This window comes from Mustela nigripes, chromosome 5, assembly GCF_022355385.1.
Source record: "Mustela nigripes isolate SB6536 chromosome 5, MUSNIG.SB6536, whole genome shotgun sequence".
NCBI classification, from domain to species: domain Eukaryota; kingdom Metazoa; phylum Chordata; class Mammalia; order Carnivora; family Mustelidae; genus Mustela; species Mustela nigripes.
In genome coordinates, this window is record NC_081561.1 from 50,350,984 (window position 1) to 50,375,473 (window position 24,490).

General features: G+C 42.8%; 1 protein-coding gene across 1 annotated transcript in view; it reads right to left on the reverse strand.

The window, feature by feature from the left end:
• The window catches only part of LRRC1 (leucine rich repeat containing 1), a 135,805-nt gene that overhangs the window by 55,219 nt on the left and 56,096 nt on the right, over positions 1 to 24,490 (reverse strand). The window contains exon 3 of the mRNA XM_059401545.1: positions 3,779 to 3,837. Coding sequence (XP_059257528.1) covers positions 3,779 to 3,837 — 59 coding nt within the window. The remainder of the gene's footprint in view (positions 1 to 3,778; positions 3,838 to 24,490) is intronic.

Consider the following 24,490-nt stretch of genomic DNA (forward strand, 5'->3'; position numbering starts at 1 on the left):
TGCTTCCCCTAAGCCTTTAGTACTTTGGAGGGACATCCTCACAGGAAAGTGGAATGGACCAGATCCAGTGTTAGTATGGAGTAGGGGGTCTGTATGTGTTTTTCCACAGGAAAAGGAGGCTCCAATTTGGATCCCAGAGTGGATGGTGCATGCAGCCTTGCCTCCAAACACCAGTCATGATGCTGAAGATGCTGATGATAACTCTGGGGATGCTACACCTCCTGTGGCAGACTCAAGCCAGAGAGCTGTGAGCAGTGGTTAAAGCATGGCTATATCCTTTACCACTGACTAACTCTTCTCTCATATTCCCTCCTCTCCCTTTGATGCATGGCAGGTCTGTAACTTGCTAGGAGCATGTACTGAAATCTCAGCAGTGTCCATGTTAAATGGTGGCAAATTCCTCAACTGTTCTTATAAACAAAATGACTCTAGTACCTTTGAGACAACAGTTAATGTGTCTTGACCCAATAATATTACTTATCAGCCCACTCCCATATGGGTCTCGCCACCATTCCTTTTCCTCGTAACAAATACTAGTGAGCTGAATGGTACGTTGAATTGCACTAAGAATTGCTACCTTTCCCAGTGCTGGAATGTCACGGCCTTCAAGCTGGCTGTGATTATGTGTATCCCTACCCATGTTCCTATCCCAGTTTCCATTCCAGAGGACAAGTTACCGGTGGTGCTATCCAGAAAAAAGAGAGATTTTGGTATCACAGCCGCCGTTGTGACAGCATTGTCTATATCTACAGCAGCTGCCATGGCAGCAGCAGTCTCGCTTGCTACAACTATACCCACTGCGGAAGCTGTGAACACCTTGCAGAAGGAACGGCGGCTGCCCTTCAAACATAGACTCAGATCAGTGCACATCTGCAAGCAGGAATCCTGATAGTCAACCAGAGAGTGGATTTGGTTCAAGAACAAGTGGACATATGGGGGGCCCTATTGGGACTGGGAATTTGTGTAACTCCCATAGCCTATACTAATATGAGTGACTTACAGAATGTGTCCCGACAGCTCCCAATACTTGCGGGGGAATTAGTCCGCAGAATTCCAAAACTACACTCAGCAACCTGCTACTAGGCATAACAAGAATAAATAACACCAGAGGTGAGCTTGCAACCCTCCCAGAGATAATCAAAACATTGCAAGATGTGTTAACCTTTACGAAACAATGGACTAGCGTAATTGGTCTGATGATAATCCTCGTAGTGGGCTTGATTCTGCTAGTAAGGAAACTGGAAATTTGGAGGCGACAGCAACATAGGCAACAGCAAGCCATGGTGCAGGCCTTGTTAGCCATCGAGGCTGGGACATTCCCCCCAAGTGTGGCTAAGTATGCTGGATCGGTAGTCAACGACGGGTAAGATTGGTGGGGGAAATATACCAACCTAAGACAGGACGCAGATCATTGATATCTGCCGTCTGATGACGGGTAAGGATATTCCCCGCCACTGACAACCTAAGACAGGCACGATCCCTGCCATAAAAGAAAAAAGGGGGAGATGTCGGAGGCAGGCCCCTGGCCAGGGCGGCCTCCGCCATTAAAAGATGGCGCCTGGGTGGCTCAGTGGGTTAAGCCGCTGCCTTCGGCTCGGGTCATGATCTCAGGGTCCTGGGATCAAGTCCCGCATGGGGCTCTCTGCTCAGTGGGGAGCCTGCTTCCTCCTCTCTCTCTCTCTGCCTGCTTCTCTGACTACTTGTGATTTCTCTCTGTCAAATGAATAAATAAAATCTTCAAAAAAAAAAAAAAAAAAAGATGGCGCCTGGCTAGTTGCCAGGTTAGGATTGCCTCGTGAGACTAAGCAGAACGCCCAAAGAGGAAGTAAACAGCATTGGTTGCTAGCGAAGCTGTTGGTTTAGGTGCACAGCCTAATTCGCTCCCTCCTGTACCCTGCTCGCTGATTGGTCATGTAAGCGTATATAAGTGTGTAGACTTGCGGAAATAAAGAGAGAGAAGAGAGAGAAGATGCATCCGAACCAGGGTTCTTGTCGTCCTTGCGGGGCGAGGGCGATAGATGGTAGCCCCCATACATTGCACAAGTTCTTTCTGGATAAATCAATTACTCACTGGCATTTCTCATTTTATATAAATAGCATCTCTTTTCCTCCTGGGCTCAAAACTTATGTGACTTTAGTAAGTGAGAATACTAGGTTCTCTCCACGGAGAACATCATAAAAACACTACACAAAACAAAAGTCTTAGGTATTTTATGGCTACTCTCTAGGGTTATCTAATTCATGTTGACAGCATTTAGACATAGGAAGTTTAAGAAGCCTAGAAATGCTTAAAGAAATCAAATGCTGACATCCCCCCCCCGATTAATTCGTCTTTTTTTTTTAAGATTTTATTTATTTACTTGACAGACAAAGATCACAAGTAGGCAGAGAGGCAGGCAGAGAGAGAGGAGGAAGTAGGCTCCCCACTGAGCAAAGAGCTAGACGCTGAGCGCTGGATGCGGGGCTGGATCCCAGGACCCTGGGACCATGACCCGAGCTGAAGGCAGAGGCTTTACCTCACTGAACCACCCAGGCGCTCCTTAATTCTTTTTAAAAAATTGCAAAGAATAACATTTTAAACTTCTGGGCCTATTATGTGGCAAGTTGGTAAGTTGAAAAAAGTTATTTTTGAAAGTGGGGCAAGAGCTCTGTAAGCAATCATCTCCACTCGTTGCATCAGCAAGGTGGCTGTGTTAGCTTCATTAGTACAAGGTGCTAGCTAGCAAGGTTGGGGGCCTGGATTTGGTCCAAGTGTGGGGCAGCCTCTTTCCCTGGACCCAACCGTGCTACACTCTGAGGACACTTTGTGAAACTTGTGACTGAAAAAACAGCCACGGCTGTGGAGCCTGTACTGAGCCCTTAAAAAAGTATCATGCATGCTTCTCACCACTCTGCACAAATTAACTACCGGAAGTCTTCACCATAACTAGGAAGGCTACAGAGATGGCCTCCATTTTCTGGATGAGGAACAGAGGCACGGCAGGGGTATGGGCCTGGCCAGTAGGCAGGAGGGCCAGGCTTTGAATGTGTGCCTTCTCCCTGCAAGAGCCTGTGCTCCTCACTATAAACTTGTCTTGTCTCTAGAAAGAATGTGTGAGGTCAGGAGAAACCGCAAAATCCAACCCAAGGGCCCTGCTGCCAATAGCTGCCGGCATGAGCTACTTGCGGAAAGCCTAGGGGAGTGCTGCCTCTGAATCTCCAGACACTCAACTGAAGGGAGCCTGGGGAGGGGGGGGGGGGGGGGGTTAGGAGGGGATGGGGAGCACCATCCCATCTGACAGTTTAGGACAGTTTCAAACATTTTGCTTCTCCCGAATTAAACAAATTAATTAAACAAAACCAAATAATCCATTTTCAAGATAATGTAATAAAAAATATCGAAGTAACAAGGAAGCTTTAAATTTAATCCTGTGGCATGGTTAATCTTAACTTTCGGTTATGACGCAGTATTGAAGCTGAGTCTAGTATCTGATTAATAAGATAACAGTAAAATGTCTCCTCTTTATTTCTTGCTTAATGTAACTCCCATCAGGCAAGAGAAAGAATTTAACCAATACCACTGACAAGAGTGCAATACAGTGTCATGAAATTTCTATTAAACCTTTGAATCCCCTCAGACTGGGCCTCCCACAGCGCCCAATACTTCTCTCTGTAAGCACTCTGTTCAAAGGTGATTAGTGATAAACATTTACTCAATACCGTGCTTCCCCCTAGATGTGTCCTCCACTAACACAGGGATCAGATCTACAAGGTCTCTCAGGGGCTCCCCCGTCTTTACCACAGTGTAGGTCTAACAGGCGGGCGTCCAACAATACTTCCTCACTCACTGCACTGGGCCTGGATCAGAAGAGAGATCTCAGGGCCAGCACCCTCACTTAGCATAGGTAAACATCCACTGCTTTGAGCCTTGGGTCCCTCACAAAGGGCGTGTTCAGATTATCTGCCTCATCCAACAACCAGGGCTACTGAGAGGTACAATGAGGTAAGATACAGGATAACTTGGTAAAGTACAAAGATGGAAAAGACTAAAAGAGGGGAGAAAAAGGCAATTCTCCTTAAGCAGCACTGACTGGTTTTGAGTGTGGGTCACTTTTTATATCAACTTCTGGGATCTGGGGCGAATGTTTTCTTGCCTTCCTCTTACACCCAACACAACACTCAAACTAAAGGGGAAAATGTCGTCAAGAACTTCTATCAAAAGACAAAAAATAGGTGTTTAAATAAGTCTTGGTTGTTAGTATCCAATCTTTTTTTAAAATTTCTTTTTTTTTAAGTTTTTTTTTCTTTTCTTTTTTTTAAAGATTTTATTTACTTATTTGAAAGAGAGAGAACAAACACAAGTGGGGGGCAGAGGCAGAGGGAGAAGGAGCCTGCCCACTGAGTAGGGAGCCAGACACAGGGCTCCATCCCAGGACCCTGGGATTATGATCTGAGCTGAAGGCAGATACTTAAACCAACTGAGCTACCTAAGTGCCCCTATTAGTAACCGATCTTAGAAAAAGATTGGTGTAACTACATGAACTGTTAACAAATTTGAAGACAGTACCTCATTACCACATCACTGATGTTAAACCAAGTCAGAGACGAAGGAAAAATAATGCAGCATAAACAGACGGAGCCATCACAAAGAAAGTCACCCTGTGAACTGCCCTGCAAAGAAAAACTGGGCAGAGGCAACCCTAACAGGAACACAGCAATTCACAGCGTGCGCATGGACACCAGAGACAGCTAACCTTGCCTAAACGCTGCACCGACATTCAATAATCCACTTCAAGACTTGTTCAAGGATGAACAACTGCCCATCAGAGTTTAATTACATTTATATTTCTAGTCTATAAAGGGAAAGTATGTAAGACGTGACCTAAAGGTATTAACTGGATTTAAATAAAATAAAAATTTTTAAAAAAGAAAACGAGGGGGGCGCCTGGGTGGCTCAGTGGGTTGAGCCTCTGCCTTCGGCTCAGGTCATGATCTCAGGGTCCTGGGATCGAGCCCCGCATTGGGCTCTCTGCTCAGCAGGGAGCCTGCTTCCCGCCCCCCTCTCTCTGCCTGTCTCTCTGTCTACTTGTGATCTCTCTCTGTCAAATAAATAAATCTTAAAAAAAAAAAAAAAAAGAAAGAAAGAAAGAAAATGAGGGCCATGGCTCACCCTGGTCAGTGCTGAGCGGACAAACTCAGCTGGCCATCATGGTGGTGCCTGTGTGCACACTTACACACATACATGCAGCCCTCCTTCAGTTATACAGACACTTTACAGTTTCTAGCACAATACTGCTGCTTCCAATGAAGATCAAAAATTGCTACCCAATGGCCTGGTACTCAGAGGAGCCTCTTTTGAAGTTAATCACCTAACAGTTATTATCACTGCCACCTCAGCCACAAGTGGAAAGTCAGGCACTCAGAGAAAAAGCTGAGGATAGACTCAAGATAAGGACAAGCGACAGTTACAGCTCTGAAAAAGAACTCCTCCCCTCCAATCCCGGCTGTTCCATTCTGGCTGTACCATGGGGCTAGACAAAGAGGAAGAGCCGCCATCCTTAGGGCCTATGACTTATCAGGTTCTGCAAAGGGCATTTTGCATGAAGCATCTCTAACCCCGACAACTAATTCTGAGATTAACAGATGCAGAAGCAGGCTTGGGAACATTAACTAGATTGTCCATTGTAGAAGAGCAGAGCTTTGAAATTCTAGTTCATCTGCCTCGGGGCTGAGGAAGCCAGAGAGGTAGCTACTGAGGAGCGGGACAGTCAGATCAGTCAGATCTGATCAACTCCAAACAGGCCAAATAAGAGATGCCTGGGGAAATGACTATGGAGAGAAAGAGGAGGTAGAAACACAAGCCTGCAACTCTGAGCTATACCATTTGACAGGCATTTCACATGCAGGTAGGGGTGGATGCACAGTCTGAGAAAGCAAGCAAATGTGAACCTCCTGTTATGGGGCAGGGGCCACCCAACAGGCAGAGGGAAGAGAACTATGGGGGCACAGCCAAGAAGTCAGAGAGCAAAGAGTGTCACCAAGCGACAATCAACAGGTAAAGAAGAGGTGGACTTGGCTACTGGGAATTTGCTGTGACCTTCAAGAGGAAACATGGTTTGAGGGGAAGTAAAAAAACGGAGGCCGAGAGGCCAGTTTTATCCACTGGCTTCTGTGGAAAAAGAGAAAGGGAGTATAAAGCAGTAGGGGCTCAAGTCTAGTAAGAGACACAGGATTCCTAATCAGTAGACAAGGCAATTGGGTGGAAGGTGACAAGATTTTCTGATCATGAAGCCAAATTTATCTAAAAGGACAGCTGTCTTCTGTTTCAGAAATTATATCCTGCCTGGAAGGCTGAAATCTCTGTCTTTTACAAAATGGCATTGATAATTTTCCTTATCAAAATAAAGAACAACCCTGGTGTCATAATCCCATTTAAAAAAATTGTAAGGCCCCATTAAAAATCTATAAGACTGAGAACCTGGGAAAGTATGCCTTCAAAAAGCCTGGAGGAGAGGAAAGGGTTTTGTAGCTTGAGGGAGATACCAAGGTCAAGGGAAAAGTTCAAGTTAATGTTTTTGGGTTCGATTTTTTTTGTTGTTTGGAAAACTGGTGAACAGGGAGGCAGACAGAATGGGAGAAAGCTGTGAAAGCACATTCCCATCTTTGCCCAGAAGGCAACAAGAAGGGCGGCACAGGGAGGGAGAGGAGACCTGGAGAGTATGGATTTCAGAGCTCTGGTTATGAGAAAAGGAGAAGGGAGGAGCCTGGGAGAAGGCAGGCTCCAAAATGGAGAGCCGACACAATGGATGAGAGCCACTTATCCATAGCAGAGGCAAATGACAAAATCCCATGATCCATGGTCTTAAGAAGAAACAAGTCATCATACTATGAACGATTCTTAGAAAAAAACAAAAAAATAAAAAACAAGAAAGGGCTACTGGGTGGCTCAGTGGGTTAAGCCTCTGCCTTCAGCTCGGGTCACGATCTCAGGGTCCTGGGATCGAGTCCTGTATCGGGCTCTCTGCTAGGCGGGGAGCCTGCTTCCTCCTCTCTCTCTACTTGTGATCTCTCTGTGTCATATAAATAAAATCTTTAAAAAAAAAAAAAAGAAAAAGAAAAATGGGAGGGTCCTATTACCATGGAATCCTTATTATGTATAAAAAACCATCAATGGAGATCTGGCCAGACACAAAATTCAAACACTGCAACTTATAAACAACTAGTGGAGAACAGAACAAGCGTGCAGATAGGGATGCGGACAAGCTGTAGTGAAATACTGAATGCTGTGACTCTGGGCACACTTGGTACATCATATTGCTTCATTGAGAATTATTTACTACTTGGGTAAAACAAGGTCCTTGTGTGCCAAACAGTCTGGCTGATGAAGACACTCTGAATGCTGTAACGCTGCTTGCCTGACTCGATCCTGCCTAAAATATCTGGGATTGTCAAACAAGACTAAATATGAATCCATGAATCAAGTCTGCATTTGCTGCCACAGCTGTTCCTCTGGGTGTGCAGGGGGAGAAGAAAATGCTAAATGGAAATTTTTTTCAAAGGCATCATCCCATTTATCATACTATTCCAACTACCACAGACTCGCCCAGGAGGCAGCCAGCCTGGTAAACCAAGGCCTAATTCCTGCCTGAGCAGCCTTCCCCACGCCTGTAAAGGCACAACGTGGAGCAGAAAGCCTGACGCGGGTCTCTCTGTGCAGAGAGCGCCATGGAAGGCCCACAGAGGAAAACTTTGTCAAAGTTTTACTTTAGAGTCTTGGTAACTTCTGCTGCCAAAAAACTTTCCCAGCCCAAAAGGTTTTTGCCTAATTCCAGCCACAATTACCGAAATAACCTTTACGCCTCAGCTTTTCCTCCCCTGCAGAGTTCTGGCTAAGCAAACACAAATATGTCTTGAGACACAAGACTGCGATTTGCAAATATAAAAATAAATTAACCAAAAGGCAAAGAAGAATTACAGAATTGTAAATGTTAAGTTTCATATAGAATAATGGAAAGGGGCAAAAAAAAAACCAAAAAAAACCATGTGGACAGTTTGGCATTTGGGTGAGTAACCCTGTTCCCAGAACAAAATTCTGAATAGCACCTACTTAAACCTCTTGGTAACAGCAACTAAATACCAAAACCTAAAAAACAGCATTTGTATTCATCTCCTACTTCCACATTCATTCAAAACTGCAGTTTAATTTAATTATTCCCATTTAATAGGGAAAAAATTAAAATGACTGGTGTTTATGCATCAAAATTCCCTAGGAAAATTCTAAGTCTTCCAATAGATGAATGCTCTCGATCCAAAAAATTAAGTCTTCAACTTTGCCCCAAGTCTCCTCCATCTTCCCCAGACAAGAGTCCCTCGCCTGAAGTGCAAATCAGGGCCTGTGGTTAGACCCTTCCTTTGCATGAATTCTATAAGCTTGTTTCCCTGTCTCATGTTACCTTTTTGAGTATACTTAATCTTTGCATGAGGATCTGTGACTCTTGTCAACCGAAATTAAGCATCCTACTAAATGTGTTCTCTTCTCACACCCCCACACCAAGTACAGTGTTTGTGAATTGACAGACTCAACCACAGGCTACAATGAGTCATTTAGACCCTAAAATCACTCTGGGTAACAGAATAGAAGAGAGGGTGCAGGGCCAGGAGTGAATGCAGTTCTCCAGAAAGACAAGAAGCCATGTGGCCCAAATAAACTAGCCAAAACACGGATTCTCAATGGCTGTCACCAGCTCTTTCCGAGGTGCATCCCTAACCTAGGTCTACTGAAACCACTGCGTGCTCCAGAGCCTAGGGATCCTCAATTTCAGAGTACACTGCAATCACTGAGAGCACTTACTTAATGATAGGGCTGGCCCCCCTCCCAGCAACTGTTTCACCAGGTCCAGGGTCCAGGGAAGGAATCTGCCTTTTTAATGCAACACTCCTGGAGATTCAGATAAAGAAAGTCTTAAAGCTGCTCCTGAGAAACACGGACGCATTTAACTTAATTGGTTCTCAGTCCTGACTGCGTATCAGAACCACCTGGGGCCAATCATCACTTGCGATTCCAATAAATCCACGTGTGGTGGGATTAGGGCAGTACTTTAAAAAGGGCTGAATCTAATATGCAGCCATGTTAGGAACCACTACCCATGAGGCCCTGGTCATTTTAGTGTGTATCTGACAATTACTTGTGGCTCCCATCCATAATTTACCTCTGTAATAAAGCTATTTCTGCTCTTAGACTGAAGCAGAGCCAACATGTAAAGGCTGTGTGTGCCGAAGGCTGTGTTAGGTTGCCTCAAATGGGACATAAAACAAACAGCGACTGTGGTTCTATTCTCATATCCCAAAGCAAGCCTCACAGGCCCCCAGCCGCCAACCAAGTTTAGGATGAAAAGGGTTAGAAAGAAGGGGAAATGTTTGCTTTTTTACTGAAGGGTAATTCCAGTTGTTATAATAGACACTAGATTTTTGGACTAGGCAAAAATCATTTCCTGTACTTAAGCCACTTTCTATGGATTTAATTGAAGGTAAGAAAGGTCAGATTGTGAAGACATCAATTTAACCTAAATGCTGTTTGGGATCTTGACCCCACCAGCAACTGTTTAAATTCTGTTAGTCTCCTAGCTCCAATTTAAATTTACATGAGTTTTCCTGGGGATTAAAATGCAAACTCCAGGGACCCTGCTCAGAAATTCTGATTGTGCAGTCCTTATGTAGGGTGGAAATATGCCATTTTAACAAGGATTCTAACAGAGGCAGTGTCAAGTCCACCTGGAGAAGCACTGCTCCAAGTGAATGAGGAACGTACTCTGAAGTCTACATTTCTAGACAGAAGGAATACTTGTTCTCACCATTCCTATAAGCCCCTTCTTCTGTGGTCTGATGATCAGCAGGGCATTCTCATTTTCCCTTTTAAACCTATAAACATGGTTTTGCCCATGTTGTCGGAACATCTCTGGGGGTACACTGTGGCCTGTCATCACTTGGACAGAATTATTCCTCCTACTGCTGTATACGTGATAGTTCCCCACTGCCTGACACAGACGGGAGGCACAGTAAAGGCTTCCAAACTGTTTGAACTCAGTGCAGAAGTTCAGACATACTTCTTTTTAAGAACCTAAAACACATTATAAATATCTCACCTTCTAATTCCATGGAAGTGCTAAGCTTGTCACCCCTGACAGTCATCTACCAGGTTCTGAATAGATTAACTTTATGCACATAATTGTAGAAATCTGCCCCTCCAGGCTGGATGAAGGGACTACAAACCCTGTCCCTTGTTAAACAGGGCCATCCCTATAATAAGCGCTCCTACAAATCAAAAGGTGACAAAAATAGGTGCTTTCCTCTCAGCCAGTTTCTCTCTGAAAATTACAGTAGAAGGCATGGAAGCAATACTACGAACGGCTAGAAACATTGATTTGTTCATTTATTCATTCATTTGTTCCTTTACCCATTTATTTAAGAAGCTGCCTATGTGGCAGAAAGGATGGTGAATGAGAGAGACACAGTCTTGACCCACTGTGATCCACCATCCAGCGACTGAGAGAGGTATCAGAAACACAGCCCAGTATCGTGTGATGCCCATGACCAGCGTCTCAGCCAGGGCTGGAAGAGACTGGAAGTAGAAATTTCAGGCAGGTTGCTGCCTTTTCCTTCACTTGCCTCCACTGAGTTTTTATAATGACCATATACTAGTTTTATAATTTTTTTTTAATTGCAAGGACAAGTAAACTTGGAAATACCAGGGGTACATGCAATTATTAAAGGGTCTTGGACAGAGAGAACTCTGTCTGTGGTCTTTAATACTCAATGGGGAATAACCAGGCTTAAAATGTCCAAAGTCCACTCTGGTCCTAGCTCCAGCTAAGGACCCAACTCCAGAAGAAGAAAATCAGTGGCTGGTGACCCCCACCTTTTCCCCTTGGGGTCTGCTTCTCCAGCAGCAGCAAAGCCTGCATAGCTCATTCCCAAACATGTACACATTCTGGAGAGTTATGAAATTCCTCCCTTAATTATATCACGGTTCGCTGTCCAAGACATATAGCACCATCATGATGGCTCACATCCCCTCGAACTGGCAGATCCAGCAGGAAACAGTGACTGCTGCTGTTTCCTCCTGGAAATGGTCATTGTTGGTGTTTCTCAAGCCTTCCTCTGATCTCTCAGAGTCTGGGGAAAAGTATAAAACAACAAACAAAAGGGGCTGTAAACCACTTTTGACATCGCTTTTGTTGTCACAGATGACCTCCCAGATGCCAAAACCAATGGAAACTTTTCAGTCCACGTTTACCAGACTATTCCACCCCATTTTATGCTGTAGCCTTTCTGGATGTGCTTCCCTGCCTTTGGTTCCACCTTGAGACTCCTGTAGCTCTCCCATTTCTCCTTAGTCCTTTCATGACGGGGCCTGCGAAGGGGCTGTCTTTCTACAGCCCGTGCTTCAGTTATGACAACAACTGCATCCATTAACCTGCAAGCCTGAGCCCCATCCCACAAGCTCAATGCCCTCTGTGATACTTAATGTGATGACTCAGCTCGCCATTCTCCTGCTGGGCCTTTTCTGCAAGAGCAGTCAACAGTGCTGACAAACCCTCCTGCTGTTCCTTCTCTGGATCTTGCAGGGGGCCTCTTCCTCTGCTTTCCCTGTAACAGTAATATTCTGCAGGCTCATCTCCCCCGCAACACTGTATTCTCCTCCTCTCCGTGAGTGACCTCATTTATGCCTATAGCTTCAACCATCACCTACACATGAATGACCCCCAAACCTTTACCTCCTGCTCAAATTTCTCCCCTGAGCGTGAGACTCTTATACTCAGCTGCCTACTGAACACCTCCAATTAGATATCCCAAAGCATTTCACCTTCCACATGCCCACAGACATACTCATCTTTCCCCTCCACGCCTGAGCTTTCTTCAATGTTTCCCATTTCTTTTGCACTGGGAAACGAGGACTTAACCTCTCCCTCACCCTACTGCTCCACATCAAGCAATCTTCCCACTTGTCACCCATATGCCTGGCCGGACGTCTCCTCTTCTCCTGTTCCTCTCTCTGGTCTTTCCACCCCCAACATGGCCTTCAGCATCCAGGCTGCCCTCCGCCAACTTCATGTCCCTGCTAGTAACAGGATGAGATGCGAACCACCCCCCTCCTAGAAACAGTTTCACAGTTCTCCACTGCTCTCAAGGAAACATTCCTCAGCCATTCCACAGAATCTTCAAGATCTCACTGCCATGCACAAATGCCATGCATTTCCCAAATTCATCAGGCTATTTCACACCTTTAAACACACACTCGTGCCATTTCATCTGCCCAGAAATATCCTTCCTGTCATTTATCTCTACCTGTTACTTGTTCCTCAAAGCCTGAGAGTCATCCATTCCAGGGAGAAGACTCCTTAATATCCCCTTCCCCAGGAATGATCAGAATGATCAAGACTCTCCCTCCCTAGACTCCTTCAGGCAGCCTCTGAGATTCTCCACATAGTCCTGGTATCACAGATGGACTTGGTCCCTCCTCCCTTGTGGCCTCAATCCCCTGAGAGCCATCACTAAACAGACTTTCTATCTCTAGCTCCCGGCACATAACTTACATACCTGGTGCTGGTTAAAAATTCAGGAAGTGACTAAAACTTATTCTAAAACTTTGTTCTTGCTCCCACCTACCTTATCTCAGTGAAACATACATTCTAGCCAGGACTTCAGAGTGCTTTGTTGTGCTTTTCATAATGAAATCTGATGCCTTCATTTAGAACATTTCTTTGAGCTTATCTCTTCCCATATGGATCCCTTAGAAAGGTCACAAGAGTTGGTAACACAGAAAAGAGGAATTTTGGAGATAAGATTAAATTCAATTGGCAGCAGGAAAGGGCTGTAGACCAAAGCATCTGCTCAGAAAATGCCACGCAACTATAGGGAGCAGGTCTCTCTGCCATGCTCCAGTCGATCAAAGCTGAAGGCGGACCAGTTCAGTCAAAGGCAAGGACCCCGATATACAGGAAGAGCAACAGCTACTTGTTCTATTTGCCAGTGTGCAAAGCCCTGAATAGAGTGATGCTTTGAAAGGCGTGTGAGGAGGTACAGGGCAAGTCATGACTTCCGGATGCAAAGGTGCTCCCTGTAATTGTGCTAAAGCACACGCCCATGGCATTTGACTCAACTTACAGCCAACTTCAAGCTGGCCCAGGCCCTTGCTATGCTGTGGCTCCTCGGTCTTAAACAGAGAGGCCACTATGCAAATAGCCAGCTAAGGAAAGGACAGATGCCAGGGACCTGCCCAGTCCCCTCCAGCGGTGTGATGCCTCCCCCTCTTCGCTTAGGCCTCTGCTGCGAGGGCTCAGTCTCCTTGGCCCCTCTGGCATCAACTCAGGATTCCCTCCCAGCACTAGACTGCTTTTGCTTTGGATATGTGTCAAGTTATCGGTGCTCAGTCCTCCCACTAATTTGCTCAGACCCCCTTGTTCATCCTGACCCCCCATTCATCAGCCCCACTGAAAGGAAGAAGGCCTATTCTTTAATACCTCGCAACACCATCAAACAAAAGTGAAACGACATAAGTTAAATACTTCAAGATAGCAACTCTTACTGTGTAAGAGTTTCTCTTAGGGTTTCTCACCAGAAACCCTAATGAACAAAGCATAAGTTAGGTAAATAGAGAACTAATTGCTTCACGATACCTTAAAAGCAGGTGAGCACTGTAGACTTGGTCTGCTTCTGCCCACATTCCTTCCGTCTGTACCTCTGTAACTGTATGGCCGTAGGGGCTAGCTGTGCCTCCCTGACTTCTTTCAACACAAAAATCCCAAATCAGGTAGAAATTTCTAAACTGCTTATTCACCTCCTCCTTCACTCTGTTTGGCTCTGAACTTACCACATCTGTCTGGAAATTCCCCTGTCCTATCAGTTATTTACCTAACACCAATCTTACCTTTGAAACCTATAGCTTCCTGTTGTGTTAAAGTTATAGATCTGTTCATATTTTTCTCCAGAAATATAAGAAAGTAGGAGTTAATTAATCTGCCCTTTCAAACACTTTATCTGCCTTTTACACTTTAACAACAATGAGAATAAGTGAACAAAAGTAAGATACATATGCTGCATAATCTCAATTTTATAAAACCGGTAAAAAAAAAAGAAAGGAAAAAGAAGATAAATAAAATACATTAAAAAACATTATTGATGATTATTTCTCAGTAGTAGGATATAAAATTTTTATATTGAGGAGACAGAACTGTGATTTTGGAGTCCAACAAGCCCGGGATCAAATACCAGCTCCCCTATTCATTAGCCATGTGCCCAAGAAAAAATGTTTTTATCTAAGACTCACTTTGTTTTGATCGAGGTATAATTGAGGTATAACCTTACCTAAGTTTCAGGTATGCAGTGTGATGATTCAGTATTTGTACATATTGTGAAATGACCACCACAATAAGTCTAGTTAACATCCATCACAAGTCTTTTTTCTCGCAATGAGAACTCTCATGGTGAAAATGTAGTCACAAGTTGTTTTGTTTTTGTCTTGAGAATTTTTAGGATCTACTACTCTAAACAACTTTCAAATATGTAGTACAAGGTTACTACTAATAGTAATTGTGCCAAATATTACATTCCTATGGCTTACTAATGAGACTCCATTTTCTCATCTGTAAAGAGAAGATACAAGTGTATTTCTTGGAGCTGATCTGAGGATTAAATGAGATACTACATGATGCACAGGAAGTGTTCAGCCTCTTAGCTGGCATAGAACTAGCACCCAGTATATATTCTGATAATAGAGATTCACACCGTTCTCTTGGTTTTCCAATAATGTGTCTTTGTGATTCACTATTATTAACTCTTAATAATGGAGGGCTGCTTCCAAGGGACATTCCTGTTGTCTAATCTCTTTCCTTTCAAAGGTAAAAATCCTATCCAGTCTTAGTTTTTGGCTCTCCTTGTTCTACACTTCTAGCAAGGCACCAATCTTCTGTGATTGCAAGCTTTTGCCAAAATGGCACAATTACCTTAGAAGTGTGACATTGCATCTTATTGAGAAAAAGCCCCACGTGCTTCAGTAGATGATGTTCCATTTCTGGCCAAAGAAGATTTACAAAGCACCTCTTAAGGTGGGCCACTTCTACAGGTACTGAATTCATTTACTATGTACATTTCTAGGAGTTTAAATGTCTTCGAATCATTTTTCCATTTTAATCTCCAACTCTGGGGAGCACCAAGTCATAATACTGTCGACATCCTTTCTGTAACATCGAATGAAACGAATAGCCCTACCTTGATCATCTTCAATATGCCCCCAAAATAATTAGCAGGGCCGCTCTTCTGGGTTTCTTACTTCAGCCCAACCATAAGCAGGAGTCTGATTTGGCGCACAGCTCATTTTATTCAAGCCTCAGTTTGCTCATCATTCACCCTGAGGTGCCTCTACGCATCTTACAGGATAGCATATGCGTGAGACAAAACACAGGTGTGAAGAGGTAGCACAGTGCCTGGCCATGGGAGCCAGCATCTAAACGGCACCCTGGGCAGGAACCTCCCTCACCTGTACCACTCCAGCCTTCAAACTTGCTGTGTCCTCACCCCTGCCCTGCATTCTTAATCTCACAGTGCTAGTTCAGATCCCCATGGCCCAACATGAAGGCAATGATGGGATTAATTACAGCATCTAACACTGAGTGCTCCTTGTGCACAAGGCATGGTTCCAAGCACTTTACATACACAGCCTCTTTTAAGCGTGACAGCACCTCTATGAAGTCAGGGCTACTACAGTCTCCCATCTCACAGATGAAGAAACTGAGGCATAGAGATATTAAGTAATTCGCTGGAGATGGTGATTCCTGGCTTGAAAATCTTTAATTTTGCCTAGAGCAAATGCTTCAAACATTCCTCAAATATAAAATTCTAATTTCCAAATTATATTTGTTTCTAAAAATTTAAATTAAAAAACATACTTCCATGCTTGCATAGGTTTTATGCTAATTATTAGGATCAGTGGCTATCAATCATCTTCATCTATGCCTCAGTTTAAAAATTTTGGTGCAGATATGGGAAGAAAGGCTACCTCTTCCTCCTACGGGCATGTACCTAAACGTCCTATAAATGGATCACTCACTGGGAGGTTGGGATAGTGCAACAGGATCCTGTGTATGTGTGCATGTGTTTACTAGGGCAGCATGTGATCAGTGACATAAAAAATCATACAATTCCAGCATTCAATTATTTGCCAGTTGTGGCAGATGATGCTAGTGCTTATGTGAGGTTTCTCTTCCTATACAGGTATCTAACTTCATTCCCCAGCTCCTTTCAGTTAAGCTGGGGACATAAATCGACCAAGAGAACATGGACAGAAATGACGTAGAGCACTTCTCGACATGACCCATAAAAACTACCCATGAAGGGGCACCTGGTGGCTCAGTTGGTTAAGAGTCAGATCTTGGTTTCGGCTCAGGTTACGATCTCAGGGTCCTGAGACTGGGCAGAGATTCCGCTGGGGATTCTCCCTCCCTTTCCCTCTGCCCCTCCCAACCTGCACTTGTGCTCTCTCTTTCAAATAAAGGTTTTTACATAAACCCTTAACATAAAATTACCCATGTACAATCCCCCAACTTTTCCCCCTCCCACGAGGACCTTGGAGGCTACTAGTTGAGTGAAGATGTAGCATTACAAGCAACAGCCTAAATCCTTGATTGTATAGAGCTTCTCACTACCAACCTCCCTAAGTCTCTGCCCACCCCTCTCTCCACTGGACTATAAGTTGAGCAGTAATAAAGTTGAGCACTTGAGATTTTGCCTTTTTTTTTTCCCCCCTTTAAATCAATAGTCAGTCTATCTTGATAACTGCACAGAGCTTGGCATTTCATCTGACAGAACAAATCCTTCACAACACAGTAATAGTCAGCTATATAATAAGAAGAGAAAGAATCCCATGACAACTCATATAATTTCAGTTCTTAAGCACTGGGTACACTTCTTTGATTTTTTGATAAATCTTATAATTTTCAGTGAATATCTAAAAGGCAAGCACTGAGATATTTGCATTTTTAATGATACTGGTGACTCTGTAAATTTATAACAAACATTTGGAAGAAGTCTCCAACAATGACACAAGGCTAAGGAATCAATTCATTATTACCTCCCTCCAAATTTACAACTAAAATATAAGAATTTTAAAAGACTATCTGATTTCAACTTGAAACCACAAGAGCCCCATTCTCCCTTCAAGCTTCTTTCAAATCAGTTACAGTTACTGACAAGGCTCTGACAGCCCCAGCACTTTATTTATGTAACAGTATAATAGCTGTTATGTGCAGTTCCTCATATAAGTCTATTGGGCCTGTAGATTTACCTCCTTAAGGGATGGAAGAGTAAGACAAAGGGCCTTACACAAATATAGTAGGAAATATAGTAGGTGCTCAATAAATTTTACTTAAAATAAAAAGATAATTATTATTATTCTGGGTTATAGTTGATAACTGTAAGTATAAAAAAACAAGAGACCAGCATCCAAGACTTTTTCAAACTGAAAAATAATTCAGAATCATAATTCATTATTAACTTTGAGCAGATATGTTAGGTTAAAGATCTATTCAACACTTATAAGGCTAATTTAAAAACCAAATCATTTCTATATATAATCCTCAAGCTGCAGTTCTCGGTACTGCTCCTCAATCACTTTCTCCTTCTTGGATCCTTCATCCCTTTCTAATTTGTGCCTTTCCCAGCTTAATAAGCTCAGAGCACCATTTGCATTCATGGCAGCATGTCTCTGTCACCATCCTGACAAAGAGATGCCATCCAGCCTTTAGCTGCCTAGAGGCTCAGCATCACTTGGCTCAAGGCAGATTCACATGACAAAGTAGGTGACCTCAAAATCAAAATGAAGCAATATGGCTGATCACTTGCAATCACTTTGAGAGCTGGAAACTGTCAAAGTGATGTCTACATAAATTGTCTAATTAAAAAATGAACAGAAACTGTTATCCTACATGTTGGAGTTTTGTTTTATTTCAGGAGAAACCATTTTTTTTTAAACAATTATTTTTGCTTCTTTAACTCTGCCTAATTTAGGCACTATGTAAATCCACCATTGTTTTGGAAATTTTGGCATCTAACACAGAGCACAGCATTTAGAGACCAAGTGAATGAATGAAGTGAGCAGGAACAAAGGAGGGAACAAAGGAGGAACAAAGAATTTAGAGATCCTCAAACTAACTGAAGAGCTTGTTGACCTAAAAAATATATTCAGAGGTGTTATTCTCAAATTCAAAGGTTACCATCTCTACTGCAAACCTAATTAAAAAAAAAAAAAAAAAAAGCAAGAGAGAAAGTTATATAAACCTACAACTTATTCACAAAAGTCGCAGCTTTTCTGGTAATAGGGAATTAAGCTATATTGCCGTAATAAATAACCACAGTTTACTCTTCTATACATTCTGACAAAGCACGTACAAGACAGGCAACCTAGGGAGACCCTTCTAGATGCCAGAAAAAAGGATTCAGATATTTGGGAGAATGGCTAAGAAAAAAATGCAAAAAGTGTCAAATATGGCCATCAAAAGGGAACTATAGTATCAAGGGTTTAACTTCTATAGATTACCTGAAAATAAAAATACATAATATTCAGACTTTATTTCACTTGTGGAATCACTGTGCAGCATATCTCCATAATGGTTTATATATAATATATAAAGCAAGCTTAGTTTTGCTTTTGTTTTTTTAAGGCAGCTAATACTAAAAGAGAAATAATAAAAAATATGTAGCTATACTGGATTCTTAGAAGATAAGCGGTCATGAACTTCTAAACTGTGTCTTTGTATTCTGAAAACAGATATAACAGAAAACATATTTAAAGGTGTACCTGCCCTTTGGTAGTTAATACATGATTTTCAGAACTGTTTCCATTGATCAAAGTTTTATGGAACCCTTTTGAAATTGCTATCTGAAGCAGATGTGGAGTACCATGATAATCAGTGCCCTGCTTTATTGCCTAAGTTGGCACTGATTGCCTAAGTTGGCATTAAAAAATGTTTGGCTGTTTTTAAAAACTAATCCACTCTAAAAAGTAAAACTACTAGTCTGAGGATATGCAAAATCATACATTACAAATTCTGAAAGAGTTCCAAAAACATTTTGAGCAAAAGACAATGTTCTAAGAATTTCCCTTCTGATTTAGTAATTTGTAAATTAAATTGGGATGGATTTTCAGTTGTATTTGCTAAAATACCATGGATGTTCCTTTACCATCCAGCAGGGAGGGACCTATATGTAAAGCTTATTTCAACTTTTTCAGTATTTGAAATGGTTTCTGTACATACTCACATTTCAACAATGCTCCCTGGTTGTGGGGGGTGGGGGGGAACCTATTTGAACCATGCTAAGATGATTAGAAATATCACATAAGCCTAATTTCTTTCTATCTCTACTTTAAAAATAATAGCTATTATTATTATCTGAAATTAAAACATGAGGAAAAGGGAATTTTTTTTCCTCCATTAACCCTTCTTAACCAAAGTGAAGGTACAAGCTAAGACAGAGAAAGCTCTCATGATAAAAAGTGGCAGGTCTTGCAAAGCTGAGACAGCAGGCTCTGGGTTGGAAAGTGTCCTGCTCTCCAGACACAAGGCAGAGTGGCCTATGGGGCTTTCCTTTATGGGAAGACTTCAACAGTGCTGGTGACAAGAAAACTCGCCTACTGTAATATTAAGCCCAGGCACCAGAGCAGGGTGCTAAACAGAGTGATAAACTTGGGCCAGAATCAGGCTGTGAGAAACGAGAAAACAATGGCTTGACTGTGGCAAGTCTGAAGTCTGCATGGGTACAAGCTGGCTTCTGCCACACTTGGGGTGTGGGTACATGTAGTTACTACAAAAAAAAAAAAAAAAAAAAAAAAAAGAAAAAAAAGGCTAACTGTTCATAATTAAGTAGGAAGACTTTTAGGCACACTGGACTTACTGCTTGCCAGGAAGAGCTTTTTTCAGGACATACTCAGAAGCACCAAGACTTGATGTTATACAAGGTCATTTCAGTAGGCTTCAAAAACTGGCTTTGGATTTCATTAAACAAACCCACAGCCGCAGACCACAGACAGTGGTCAGCATCTTGTGGCTGGACAGAGGACAGCTAACCCATGCATTTAATCAATGTCTAACCTTTAGACTTTGGGGGACAATGACCCTGCTGGTAGACAGGCAGTCCATCCACTTACTCTAAAGTGTCGTCCTGATGCTTGTGATGACTTGAACTAAAACTATCCTTTAGTTTCTTCAAGTCTGCATAGTACTTAGCCAGGGTATGCGGTCTCTGACTGTGTTTTCCTGTATGCAGTACTATCTGCCCCATACATGAAATAAATTCATGGGCTTTCTGGCATAAGATGCTCATAAGTAAGCAGTGGGGTTTGTCCACACCAGCAAGCCCTGTCCTTCGCAATGCTGGCCCTAGCAGTATAGCACCTGTGTTCTTCAGCAGTTACCTCATTCTTTAAATGTCCTCTTCAAATCTGAGTGAGATTCATTTTTAAAGAAGCAAATTGCTTTAAGTCACTAACATGAATAAAAATGGCTGCCCCCAAATATAGAAGATAAAAGTAACAATAAATATAGTGTCATTAAGTTCCACCAAAGGCAAACCAAAAGGAATATATATATATTTTAATGGTAACGTTCTCAGCATGACTCAAGATTAAAAATGGCGGTTTTATGGCTCCACTTAAAATCAGCTCTAGCAGTACCAGTGGTGTATGCCTTGTTCTTTGGGAAAAACTGAACTAAATGGATAATGATACAGTATTGTGATGTAAGTCAAATTACAGCATAGGCTATAAAATTCAAATTACCAGCCCTTCAGGCAGGATGCATGACACATTAACAAAGTCTGCCTGAGATTCTTGGATAGCAAGATAATACTATGGGGTAATACCTTTTCTTACATATCCAGAGGTCGTTTCCCTCAAACCGCTAAAAATCAGTTAGCAGAGAATATATACATAGAGTCCAGGCATTAAAATGTTTGCATTTTACTACAGAAAACTGCTTCAGACCTTAATTCAGGGCTGTAAGGTTTCTTTAGGCATTTTAACACCATATTCAGATATTAATTTTTTACACTCCAGTCAGCTTTTAATCTGTATTTATAGGAAACGTCTCATTTCTTTTATTCCAAGTTTATTTTAGCTATTTTCCTGATTAAAAAAGTAATCCACTGTCAGAACAGGAGAAACCTGTCACTTTTCTCGCCTCCCCCAGGGTTTATGTGAAGTGGTGCCTTACCCCAGTCCTTCTCAGGATATGGCCCAACCCTGGCAGGAGAGGCCTGTCCATAGTTGGCCCAGTGCTGAGCAGCAAAGCCAGGGCTCCAACCCAGAGTCCTGCCTGCCAAGCATGTACAGCCATTTTGGAGGCAAAACCATGCTCATCCCAAGCCTCTCTCCTTTTACCCCAGAACAAGTCTCCACAGCCCATATATAAGCTCCAAGCCCTGCTCTCTTTCTTCCTAAGCTCACTGTTCTCTTTTCTAATACAACACACAATCCCCTTGACTTTGTGCCTGAAATAGCAGAAAACAAAGCCACAAAAGTCAGAGTTTGGCAGTCTTGGCAGTTCTTCTTAGCATAGGACTTGAGCCTATAAAAACTTCTTTCCTCCTCATTTATAGACTTTTCTGGAGACAAACACAAAACTTGTCTTTTCTCCCTCACTTGAGGTAGGGAACACCAGGACAGGTCTAATATTTCTCCTGGAATGAAAGCCAACTGGAGCTTGGGTTGGTAACAGCATTTTACCCATTAACCAGTAATATCCTGATTCCACATGAGAAGGTACAGGGCTGCCGGAAGCTGAGCAAAGTCATGCTCATAACTACACGAAGCAGCTGAAGGAACATTAGTAGTGAATTTGGGTAGTGATGGCTCACATCTTGCTACTTAGCATGTTCAGAGGGATCAACAGGGTTGGCAGCCACTGGGGACTTCTTAGCAATGCAAAATCTCAAGCCCCTCTCCAGACCTACTGCATCAGAATCCATTATTTTAACAAAATCCTATGGTAATTCATCACATGCTCAGGTTTGATGAGCATTAATCCAATGACTTGAGTGGTCTGGTATTAATATCCTGCCTCCCACCTCCACAGCCAAGCACTGTTCTCTGGAAAATCAGGAATTGAGGAAGCCAGTGAAGGTCCTACCATGACAGAGACAGCCCTGGCTATAGAACAGCCTCTCGATCGTGGAGGAGCAGCCTCAGCACAAGCAACAGAAAATGAGAGGCTCCCACAGGCCTCTAGAATTAAAGCCAAACCCTCACAAATGCCTGTATCCACACAAACGAGGGGTTTTCACAATGCCTCACAGGCTACAGACATTGCAACTCTTATTTACCCACTCAGTTGCCTAGGAAATTCACATTAATGTGATTTTATCTATCAAAAAAAAAATAATAATGAGATAGAACAGTGAGATTTGTCTGACCTGGAAACAGCTCAAGACCCATGTTCCTGTTGGTTAAGCTAAATGATGACCTTGTTCTGCTCTGTCCACACACACCACACATACACAAAACACACCACACCCACCACGCATACAATAAACACAATACACCACACACACACCATATACACAACTCACACACCACACACATAAAACACATCACACACCATATACACAACTCACACACCACACACATCACACACATCACCCACACACCACACATCCATGCTTCTGAGCCAGAGTAAAGCTCTAACCAATAGGGACCTGATAAGAAGGTGACAGGACCTGTAGGATCCTTCACAAAACTCTCAACACCTGCAGAAGGAAAGGAAACATTTTGTGTCCTGACACTGACTTCAGAGAAAATTTAATTTCTTTCATCAACATGCAGGAATGTATAAAGGGACACATGCGAAGAAGCATGTAAGTCTTCTTTGTAACTAAGAATGTTCAGCAAGAAACAGCTGATATGAGAACTGGTAAACAGGGCAGCTGCCAATGCCGACTTCCCACGGAGTGGCCCGGTCACGTCAGACTAGGCATCTTCATGTTCTACGTGTCTCCTCTCCCAAATAATTAAAGCCAGTACTTCTCCCCCTTCTCAAGGATTTCTGGACCCCTGCTTATTTTCCCTTCTAATGCCAATTTCAAAATCCTCTTCTATTTCTTCAGATCGTGTGATTTCAGTGACCATTTTCCTAAATCACTGCTTCCTTGCAAAATTAATAGCCAGCTACTCTTTATGATGGAAATAATTGCTGAGACAAGGGAGAGCAGTTTCAATGATATATACATTAGATAAATGTGATACAAGATAGCCTTAGTGGCAACTCTGGCCTCAGATGCCTGTCCCAGGCCACACTCTGGGTGTAAGGGAAGCTGCATCTGTGCTGAGGGGTGGGGCCAAGCTTTGCAGGACTCGTCTCCCCTGTCCTGCTGCAGTTGATTCTTAGGCTGTCCAGGGACCTGGAGTTTATGGTTTATATTTGACTTTTTTAAAAAGATGAGCTGGGTCAACCACTTCTCACTTAGAAATATGTCACTGGCAAAGAGATGCCACAGCAGGGGCAGAAGCCAAAAAGTGCATGGAAGAGACCACAACCATTTAGGCCTGGAGAGGCTGTTTCAAGAGAGCAGATCACCCAGGAAGGAAGAACAGAGCACAGACAAGCAGAAGCAGACACACTGCAAGACAGAGAGAGGCCATGAAACTCCAAAGGTGGTCAGATGTCGGCTCCAGGCCAATGCTTCTGTAATGTTAGCTCCACCCTCATCCTTAAAATCAATACCCTCTATCTAAGCAGATCTGGGTCCTCTGCAACCAAATAAGCCACTCCAAAATGCACTAAATAAGTGAATTTATTTTTCATTGAAAAAAAATTTTTTTTTACTTTTACCATTACCTTCAAACTAAGAAATAATTCTCAAGAAAAATAAAAGTAGACCCTATGTCAAGAACATATAGCCTGGCCTACAGACCGTTTCTAATTCCAATTCCAACAGGATCTGGTAGATGACAGAAATTTCATCTGAAATTTAGAAGTAGAAGGTGGGGGGGGTGGTGCCTGGGTGGCTCAGTTGGTTGGACGACTACCTTCAGCTCAGGTCATGATCCTGGAGTCCCGGGATCAAGTGCCACATCAGGCTCCCTGCTCAGCAGGGAGTCTCCTTCTCCCACTGACTTCTCTCCTTTCATGCTCTCTCTCTCTCAAATAAAATAAAAATCTTTCAAAAAAAAAAAAAAAAGTAGAAGGTGGGGCACCTGGGTGGCTCAGTGGGTTAAAGCCTCTGCCTTTGGCTCAGGTCATGATCCCAGGGTCCTGGGATTGAGCCCCGCATTGGGCTCTCTGCTCAGAAGGGAGCCTGCTTTCTCCTCTCTCTCTCTGCCTACTTTTGATCTCTGTCTGTCAAATAAATAAATAAAATCTTAAAAAAAAAAGTAGAAGGTAAAATAATTTTTCCTTCAGCACGTTTTCTATCAAGTATTGATTATCACTGCTGTCTTAGAACAGTGACCCACCAAAAAAAAAAAAAA